Source organism: Buceros rhinoceros, unplaced genomic scaffold (assembly GCF_000710305.1).
Source record: "Buceros rhinoceros silvestris isolate BGI_N320 unplaced genomic scaffold, ASM71030v1 scaffold8833, whole genome shotgun sequence".
NCBI lineage: Eukaryota > Metazoa > Chordata > Aves > Bucerotiformes > Bucerotidae > Buceros > Buceros rhinoceros.
The window spans coordinates 8,663-19,565 of record NW_010405325.1 but is presented as its reverse complement, the minus strand read 5'-3'; the positions used below and the strand labels follow the sequence as shown (position 1 = coordinate 19,565).

The 10,903-nt window shown below is 39.5% G+C and overlaps 1 protein-coding gene across 1 annotated transcript in view; it reads right to left on the bottom strand.

Annotated features, from left to right (window-relative positions):
* Window positions 1–824: 824 nt before the first annotated feature.
* KCMF1 (potassium channel modulatory factor 1) overlaps window positions 825–10,903 on the bottom strand; it is a gene marked incomplete at its 5' end in the record, with an annotated part of 18,267 nt that continues 8,188 nt past the window's right edge. Inside the window, 4 exon segments of the mRNA XM_010133672.1 lie at window positions 825–1,458; window positions 3,035–3,317; window positions 5,967–6,141; window positions 9,722–9,823. Of these exon segments, the coding sequence (XP_010131974.1) occupies window positions 1,197–1,458; window positions 3,035–3,317; window positions 5,967–6,141; window positions 9,722–9,823 (822 nt within the window).

The following is a 10,903-nucleotide window of genomic DNA, read 5'->3' as shown; positions in this document are numbered from 1 at the left end:
TTTTTTCCAAACCAGTGGGGTTAGCAGTATAGGCATGTAGGTGGCACGATTCAACTAGAAGGCTTCTTCAACTGTTTTATACCAGCAAAAATAACCAGAAAAAACAATAAATAAAAGGTGCTGAAGTTAGCATTAAGAATTCAGTTGTAATATAGTGACAATCTGGGAACCCAAAACCTCAAGCTCTCCTGATACTGACAGGTCTCTGCAAACTATGAAGCAAATACATAAATAACTCAAAATACAATTCAGACTGTGAAAGGCTTTTTAAACTAAGACAACATGATCCAGGTTAACTTTTTTTTTCTAAACACAGTGAATATATGAATTGTCTATACCTGAAGAAAACAGATTTAACAATTAAAAGATTTTAACAACCACAAAAAGGAAGAACCTTAAACAAAAGTGAACATCATTTGATTTTAGGGCACACAAAAGCCCCTTGCATTAGCTTCCAGCAGTGGCCTTACTGATGCGTCTCCTACAGACCTGCAAAATGAAGCTCAGCTCCACGCTGAGGTGATGGGTAACAGGGGAACGTAACGGTCACATACAGCAAAACCTCACACCCTGATCACGACAATATATCCCACTGCAGAGTTTCCATCCTGTGCAGGAACAGCACATAAAGATGTCATTCTGTCACATATTACTCAAAAGCTATTTCGTGGGCACAAACTGCTAGTCAGCACTAACCTTTCTGTCATGGAACCTTTGAATTAATGGGAAAGCTTTGGGTTTCATAGTTTTACTCCTTGTATTTAAATTTTTAAATGACAAGGTCACTAAAACTCATGCACGCTGCAAAAAAGGTCATGCAGTAGTTAAGGTAAACCATCCAAGCAGTTTTTATTCATTAATATTCATAAATACACACAGCAGCTTCATTAGAGATTTTTCTTTTTTTTCCTCTTCAGTTTGAATGTGGAGTATTAGGAGAGCCTTTTGCATGTCAAGGTACAGGACACAGAGCTTTCTGCTCTGCACTGCAACCTACATTTACCTGCTAGAAGTAAAAATTAGTTAAGTGGAAATGATTATCATATATATCTTTTCTCTCTTTCTTTTGAATGTACACAATGTAACAAGAGTGACAGACCTGAAATTACAATCACCAAAACAAACCCAAGATAGTTGTTGTCCACTTTCATTGGCAAATACAGCACAGAGGACATTGTCTGCAAAGTGGGATGTCATCAAAGAGGAGGTGGAGGAGGCTCATTTCCTTTATTACTCTCTTTTAAATTTAGGTTTTCTAAAGCAACATCTAGAGGCATAATATCTACACAGCCCATAGCACCAAAATCTGCAATCTCCCCCCGCTCATCCTCATCTGAGGAGGAACTTTCTTCCCGCATCAAAGTGGACAGCAGAAGCTCCTGAACAAACAGGCTGCAGTCTGCCCGTTCGCTCTCCATTGACTGACGCTCCACTTCTGACATCTTCGGATCGTTCAACCTGTACAGCGGCAAGGGAAGAGAAGACAGGCAGTCAGTGAAGGCCTCCTTCACTGATGGCACTACTGGCAGGTGCAGAAAGGCACTTGAGAACCACTCCTTCAGGCCAGCCCTGCTTGCCCTTCGACACGCACAGTGCTGGCAGCCTGCCACATCTCAGTACAGCAGACCTTTCCCTGCTGCTGCAACAGCATTTGAAGTGGAGCCTAAAGCTAGAGGAAAATATAAACCTTATTTGTGATGTTTCCTGCTATTCAGGAGTCTTTTAGGGAGGACTGTTGTGGTTTTCTAGACACTCATTATGTGTCTGTTTTGCTCTTGGGTCAAGTTCTAAGTTCACATATGCCACAAAATAACATTACTGCACATGTAAGGCCTAGGGACTCCCAAAGCATGATAAGATGTTTATTCCACCACTTCTTTGAGGTTACAGAGCATACCCTGACAGGCAAGGAAACCGCTCACTCCAACTCTGACAGTCCCAATCTGTGACACTTGCAGGTTCTTTGATTGAGCTTCTCAAATAATAATAAGTTTCTTATTGAAAGATGTCACATATTAATATTTTGCATTTACATAAAAAATCAGATTTCCTGACACACACTCTTCCACAGCACCAAACAGACTAACAGGAGTGTGTATAGGGGAGGGTGGTAGAGGAGATGGAGAAAACATTTATTTCAGATCAACAGCCAAACTTCTGAAAGAATTGGTATGACATAATGGGTAGCTCCTCTTTAAAATAACCCTGGGATCTAAGCATAATTTCTAAGCCAGGTAAGTATTCTGTTAATTAATGGCATCCTTTATTTACCTTATTATCCAGTCTCTAAAATAATTAATATATAAACCCCTACTCAATGGTCAGCCTTTACTAAAGATTAATTTCCTATTAAACAATACTGTCTTTTGACTCTTCCCATCACAGCTCAAGTCTGTATGCTTGTTTCACTGGAAATGCATTTGTTTTTTTGGAAGTAGTAGGGGAAACAAGCACCATTTAGTTAAGAAATATTCCTTTTGTTCCTCTTGAAGCTGAGATGCAGCACCTAGTGTTTATCCATTGCTTAGAGGCAGACAGCAGATTTGAAAAGATGTTACAATTGCAAACAAAAGCGCGGTATGCTGGCTACTGACTTGATGAAGAATCTGGCACGAGTCCCCGGCATGGAGTCATAAGTAACTCAGAAACAGTCTCCTCTTCAAGGATGGCAGGAATCCATACTCAAGTCTAATCTTTAAACATTCCCAGATGTGCCAAAAAAAGCACACTGCACAGCACACTTGTGAGATTCCCTCTCTGTTTCGCAAACAGTTACTCTTGGATGTTAAATTACCGGTTTTACTTTCACACTAGAAGAGCGGATGAAGCAAGTTTTATGTATTACACATTCTGTGACCATCTACAATGTCAACAGCATTCTGTATGATTAATTAGACTGTTAACTCTGGGATATATATGACCAGAAAATGCTTACTAGGGCATGCGGCTCACTCCAAGTTTCACTGAGCTCTGTGTCTCTGTCAGGACTAGGGCAAACAGAAACAGTGAAAGGTAAATGCACAGAACAAGTTACCTTGTAAGAAGAAACTGGGAATTCTGGATAGTCTGCTGGCTGTTTTCTGTGTTAGATGTGTTGGTTGTTGTCGTAGATTGTGTCATAGTGGTGTTGACATTGATAGTGTTGGTGCGCCTAGTTGCATTGCGTGCAGTCTCCAGTTGCTGTCTTGCTGCCTGTGCATGTTGTCGTTCCAACTGCAGTTGCATCTGCAGCTGCTGTAACTGCGAAGCAGAGGGGCCAGAGGAGTTGAGCTGTCCTCCTGCAGAACGCCTCACGCCCGATAGCTGAGATAAAAGCTCTGCCAGAGAAAAGAAAGCGTCTATGATGAAAGACTTTCAATGAGTGTTACACAATAGAATGAACAGAACCCAAATTCAAGAGCATCAACCCCTTTTCTTCTTTTCAATCAATAAAATCCAAAAACAACGCTGAAGAGCCCATGAAGTTCTTGAATAAAGCCCTAGCATTCAATGTCTCAAAGAGTAAGGAAGACTAAGACTCATTTATGCAGATTTATTCCAAGTAAGAAGTGAAACTTTAAGTCCTCCGAAATAACAGGAGAGCCAGTCTACAGGGAATGCCTGGCAAAAGATGTCCTCTGCAGCAATTCTCTTGCTTTTAAGTTTCTGCTTGTTTTTAAGTCAAAAGAGCAACTGACCAAGAAACATTTGACTTTGGTTGGTGATTTTATTTTCATCTCAATGAATGCTCCCTCAAAACACAGGCTTCACCTTCCCAATATCTCAGAGGGAAGCTGTGCTGCAGCAGAAACATATCACTGCTTCAAACGTTTTTAATAAAAATATTTAGTTAAGAAAACATATTAAACTATTGCCTCCCATAAAAACTGAAGCAGTCAAGCATTTCTGCTGGATCAATTTTTATTTCTGCCAGAAGTATAGAGAAGGCCTAGCAATTAGAAAACCTGTGTCTTGAAGTCTTCCAGGTCAGATGGATAGAATGCTTATAGCGTGTTTCATCCACGAAGAATTTTTTGAAATAAACATTAGCTGCATGTTACTGCTCCATACATTACTGCAGAACTTCTTTTGCACCCTGTGCAGAAGGTTCTTCTTTTATCACCTGCTTGCTGAAGCTGATGCAAGGGCAGGGGAACTAGGGCACAGTACTTCTCCTGCCCCTCTCCTCTAAATTGCAGAGTTACTATTCAGGTCATGACAGTTTTCCCTCCATTACATTAGCATTAGAAAAATACAATCCTTCTAAATTAAGACTTTCTTTGAGGGAGTAAAGCAAAATGCAGTTGTTTTCCACGTCAGGTACTCAGGATGGTCAAGGATACCAAGACTAAATAACTTTAAATTCCATTGCATTTACCAGAAAACACCACAGGAAGCAAAAAAAAATGTAAAAAAAATGTAACAGATGCTACAAACTCCATTTATTTTAAACAGAAAAATTCTATTTCCTATTTATTAATCCAATAAAAGGCAAGACATACCATACTTCCAGACAAGATTTACATGTGTTTATTCTCACTGTAAATTAAAGCACAAGTTAAAGCTTAGAGTATAGGAAAACAATGTTTTGGAAGCAGATGTGACCTCGAGACACAGTCTTGGTATAAGGACAATCAGCTCAGCGTGCAGCTGAACTCTGAATGCAAAAACATAGCTTCCATCAGAAAAGAAAAGATTCAGAAGAATGTCATTTTATCCCACGTTTAATGCTGCTAAGGAGGAAGGCCTTGCGAGGCTGAAAACAAACCTCCGCAGCCCCTCCACATTTAACTCAGCTGAACCAGCTGCCCTTGTAAGAGAAAGATGAGGTCTTGCACTGGAGGCTTCACAAACACTCTCCCTCCTTGAACAAACTCTAGTCCTTTTCAGACCCTTTTGTGACCTCACTTAACTTACTTTCTTCTCATGATGGGATACTTCTTCCCAGCTAATTTAATGAATTGAATCGGGTCACAGCAGGCCAGAACACCAGAACCAGTAGAAGGAAAGCAAGGGGATCATGATTAAGGAAGGCTGTGGAGCTACAGCTCCCCTTCAGGGGCAAGGCCTCATTCAGCTGGCTGGCTACCTCCCTCAGAAGTCAAAACATGATAGTAGGAAGCTCCAGTTCAAGGGTTATGACTTCTTGCAATCTGAAGCAGATGGATTATGGCAGTTCTGGGGTCTCCCTGACACACTGGCATGGGCAAAGACCACCATATAAAAACCTTTTGATTTCCCCTTAGGGAAAAGAACTGTCTTCGTTCTCCATTTTTTCTTTCCTGTAAAAAAAGTTTTTTCACATTAAAGCTAAACATACACCAAACAAGTTAACTCCTGCAAATCCTGAAGACACATCTTCATTATTTTCGAGTGCTGAAATCAGACACCCTTCCCCCCACTCAGTTGTTCTAAACTTGACCATAACACACTGCAAATACTTGTCGCAGCACATTTATAAGAATTTACAAGTACACCTGAAAAAAAACCAAATCCATTATATTAGCGAGTCTGGCATTCAAACGACACCCTGAATTCAAATTGAATATACTTTAAATGCCCATTAATATCCAAATTCAGCTAATTTCATCTGCACTGAGACAGATACTCTCCTCCATAAACACCTTTATCCACATGGCAAATTAAAATGAGATGTACTAAAGTAGGTGACGGAAGTTGAACACAGTCACTTGTAAAAATACGCAACACCTGCATACAGATTAGGTTTGGGAATAAGCCTTACACTGTCTGGAATTAAAAGCACAAGCTACAAGCAGCATTTTCAGCTTCAGCATCGCCATGCACAGGCTCTGTGACAACCCAGCCAAGCACACTGCTCACCCGCAAGCAGCCATCAGTCGCACTTTCACCGTATCTATACATGCAGCTTTGTAACAGCAGAAAGCAAGGCAACTGTTACCACCTTGGATTTTACTTCCTCTGTGTAAGAAGGACGCTGGGGTAAAATTCATGGTTACAGCTCTTACCAGCTATAGGATCCATGGCTTCTCTATTGCTTGGAGAATACGAACTCTGAGAAGACGAAAGCCCACCAGGGGAACTGGTAGTAAAGTGCATGTTTGATCTACGTGCACGGGGGCCTCCCAAACCCCGGCCTGGGTGGAACATCCTACGTACATGCCGAACACCACTGGATTCATCATGATCAAGAAGTTAAGAAAACAGAACTGTTCGGCATTGAGTAAATGACCAATGAAATACTCAAGTGCACACTGAAGTTATTCATTCATGAAATTATTTAATTCATAAAATAACTATTCAACTTCTGAAGCAAAGCTACGGTACGTTGTAGCTATTGTGCATGTCAGACTTACTGAGCTCAAGTTATCCACTGAGGTGTAAACCATGCTCCCTGTGTTTCTCCACCTTTTAAGGTGTCTAAGAAACATCAGAGTTAATTTCTTTGTTTTTTTATATCAAAGTTTTCTACTCAGTAATCTGAAACTCAGACTAGCTTATTACAGAGACACAGGGGTTTTAGTCTCCCTCCCCAATTCTTATGTTAAGTATTGGAAATAAAAAAGCTTATTACCATTCTTACCAAAAGGACATAACAATTACTGACTCTTTTTGACTTTGGTACTTCATGCTTTCATCCAAGAAATTTCATCACGTTAATCCGTAAGAAATAGTAGGTTTCCAGAGCATTCAGCACCTTCATCACAGCCTATTTTACTTTTCCTCTTTTAGCCGAACAAGTACCATCAATCCTAGTTACAACAATGATGCCTTTCATTTTCCCATTTCACCCCACTTCTCCATATCAGATGCTTACATTTCAAGTCATACCTTTTATACCTTTTCTCATATAAGAGACAGTCAACTAATTATTTCAGGATTATTTCTGCCAGAAAGTTCTAACATTCATTCCTCCAAGACAGTCCAGATAAGCTTCCTTTTACTTTAAAAAACAAAAGTATAATTCCCTAGTGCAAAATAAAATACCGTAGGCTTGAATATTTTCTTTTACTTTACTGTTACTAGAATTTTAGTTTAGAATTTCCTATTTCTTATATTCTTTATTTTTGTAATAGTATGCTTACCACTCATGGTATCCTTTACTATATATAAGTAGTGTCCAATGTTTACTTCATAAAACACAGTTAAAGTGCAGAACCTGAGGATGTCATGGAGGTGAAGAACTTAAGACTGAAAGAAATCACCAGACTTGTAATAGCAAGGAAGAACTGCTAACTATTACAAAAAGATTTTACAGAAAATTGACCTCTTCCAAACCTGCTAGTTATGGCACAGTGCAAAACACTTAACCTCCAGGGTGTAAGAGCAAGTTCTTCCCTGACGCCTACCCCTAAGTTTCAGAACTTAGACCTGGTAGAAAAGGCCAGTATCTGGGGGTTTTTCAAGCAGACACAAGACTGTGGGGCAACTTTCTTGACTGCAGCTTTTAAAGTGTTTGGAGATAGTAGTAAACAACAAAAATAATCTTTTATTGCAAGATGAGACCACTCCTCAAAACTCTAGCACAACCAACAATAAAAGCTTACCTCAAACTGTGACAGAAATCTTCACTCTAGAAAAAGTGCAAGTGAAGAGCCTTCTCTCTACCTCCTTTCTGTACACGGAGGTTGTTAACAGAGCATGGAAGGATGTTCTGTACAGCTTTAACTTCCTATGAAGATGATTAGAACAACAATAAAACACTACCAGAGCACAGATTTCAAACAGCGCTCTGACAGTTACTCTTTCATACCCTGGCTGAAAAGGGGCATTGCCTCTTCTTTTTTGCTACTTCAGACCTGTCTGTTGCTAAACCTGATGTAGAGCCCAACGTGTAACAGTAATTTCCAGATACACTTCTTATCAGGTTTTGGAGCCCTGCCAACACTGATCACTGAAGCGATAGCGTACAAGCAGAAAATTCTACGTATATTGTCTTTAATGATGAATCATGGACAATTATTCCCAGAAGATATCCAAAAAACATCCATTTTGGGATGACTGTCATTGAAGCCTTACTCTGGATTTGAAGACATTTGTTTTTCTAGCTCAAACATTCCCAAATTAAGTCAGCTGGTGGCATCTCTAATACTGGAAGGGAAGAAAAAGCTGCAGAAGTATGAACTCTGATAAAACATCTTGTTCATTTCAGTATGAAAATAATTTCACTCTGTAACCGGGAAAATTAAAACTTCCTGGGCTACAGAGCAGTTAAGTCAATGAAGGAGGCACAGAGTTTGGCTTCTGGTACATTGCTATGTAGTTATTAGGGATGTAAATCTTGTTAGAAAAGGCATATTAGGTGGGTGCTATGAAAAACTCCAACTCGTACAAAGTAGAACTAAACTGATACAAGAAAAATTGCTCAGTGACTCACTTCACAAGTCATCAAGCAACATCTCAGAGCTGTACGAAGGCCAGGAAAGATCCAATGGTCTGGAAGATCCCCTTCCCTGATCAACCTCCTCCCATCTCCTCCCAAAAGGGAGGGTGGCATGACTGTCTTGGGGGACACCTGAAAATGAAGGACATCCCTAGATGCCCGGGAATGAAGCTCACATGGCCCAAGTCGCCATGTTCAGTACCCTGCTCATCCTGATTGCTGAGAGCTCTGCTCCCGTACACAGGGTTAAGGTGAAGTAGAGATAATGGCTTTTATCTGACTTCGGAGCACTCTTTGCATTATTAGTTACCCCTTCACAGAGTCAATAAATACCCAAACTCCTTTACAGCGATCCACTTTCTGTGTGGTAATTAATATGTGCATTTGGTCTGTCCTGACTCTAAACCACAGTACATAACACACTTAAATGCAATCGAACATGACCATAACTGAAATGGAGCCATCCCCTTAAACGCTCTCTCCATCGTGTTAACATTATGAACTCCAGTTGCTAGGGCTTGGATATTCTTTTTTCCTCTACTTGCTAGGGCTTAGATGATTTTTTATTCTTCTTAGAAAAAATCTTTAAACAAAAAAGCCACTATCAAGGTAATAACATAGTCTTTTCATCTGTTTAAATGAAAAAGAATACTTCAGAGAGATTACTTACTGTAGGTATGCTACACAGACTACCTGTCATTAAACCAAAAACCCAAATGAAGATGCATTTCAGCAGTTCATCTCAGGGAGAAAAATGAAAAAATTTAGAAAGAAAAATATTCCTAGAACAAGGATAAAAGTCTCCAATAGTTCCAGCTTATCAGCCATCAAGCATAGATAAATCTGCATAACTTGCTGCAAAGGTAACTGAAAGACAATATCCTATTTTCCAGGAAATCTTAAAGTTTTTTGAGTTGCATTACAAAAAAACCAGAAATATTATGAAATTATGTTATTAAAACATGGTGTTGAAAGTAGTCAAGCAAGTTTAAAATCATTCATCAAAACCAGCTAAGCTCGAATCATCCTCAGATCACCACGTCACAAATGCTTAAGCACATTACTACATAAAGCAGCATCAAGACAGCGTCAAGATCAGGCAGGATAAACCACAGCGCTAGTAGAAAAATCTCCTGTGTCAAAATTCCTGAGAGACTTTCACTGTGAGAGCAAAAAGCACAGTCAAGTACACCTACAGTCTGTTCATAATCTGGTATTTATACTTTTTTTAAACTAGCAAATGAACCTTTTTATTTTTCACATATTTCAGCAATTTAAGTTCCAGGAAAACCAGAGGTACCATCCTTTGACTACAGGAATCAGGACAAGTCATCATAGCTATTAGATTAAACACTCTTTGCCTCAACTTGGGAAGGATATTAAATCTCTAGGAGCTCTGTGTTCCAGTGTAAGATGAGCTGCAAAGTCATCTGTGACATGATTCGGATCCCCTCCAGGTAATGCTGCACATATTGGACAAATCTGAAATGACAAAGCAAGAAAAAAACCAACTTAATAAATCCAGGAGAAATCCAGAACTTGTTATCATTAAGTCAATCATTAGACATTGAACCTTATGCTATAAAATCACATTCTAGCTATTCACAAATACCTGGAAAGCAACATACTCAAAAATGAGAAAATGTATTCAAGTAAAGACATTAATTCAGACATCTTTTACTTAATGATTTTCAGACTGCTATAAAAACCAAGAGCTAGAATTTCCAAATTCTGTTTGCAATAGCTTGAAAATTGAGTCTTTGTATGCTAGTTCTGCCACAGACAGTAGTTTGACTACTCAGGATTACTATTTGCCTTCTTGACAATCATCCCAGCAGAGGAATCAGAACGAAACAACATGTTAGAATTTCCTGAAGAATCAAACTGACACCACCCATCCAGGCAGCACGTAACTACAGGTCTGGCAGAGAAGGGGAGATCTCCATATGTCTAAGCAATGGTATTTTGGGAGAAGGCACTCACCTCTGACTTTGGATTTTTTTTTAACCAAAAAGGATGTTAACTAATGTAGCAAACAGTGCTGTTAGAATTGCCGTAACTATGACTTGTTCTTTGAATGACTCCACAAACAGCAGAAAAGTATCTTCTGTTCTCCTTTACACTAGTTTTTTAGACTGATTTAAGTTTTACAGATGACAGACACACAAAAAAAGAAATTCCTTCTACAAAATTCTTCCCCCAAATGTTAAGTGCTCAAATTAACAGAACAGTTAAATGCAACTTCTGTATGAATTTATCTCTCTGTTCCTCACAGTCAAATAGTCTTGACTTCATGGACCAACTCTGTCTGCAACACAAAGCCCAGATTCCCAGTGCTCTTCAGGCATGTACTCAAGTTGTTGACATGGAGCTGTCCCGGTTTGGGCTAAAACTTCCTTGTTTTGGGAAATGGACGAATGGAATTATTTCCTGCAAGTGCTTTGACCCCGTATTTAATTGGTCAAGAGGGGTCAGGTGCCGTGTTACATGTTAAGGTTATAAAACCCAGCAGCCAGGAGGAAGCTCTCTCTCTCTCGGACTTCCCGCCTTCATGAAGAGAGG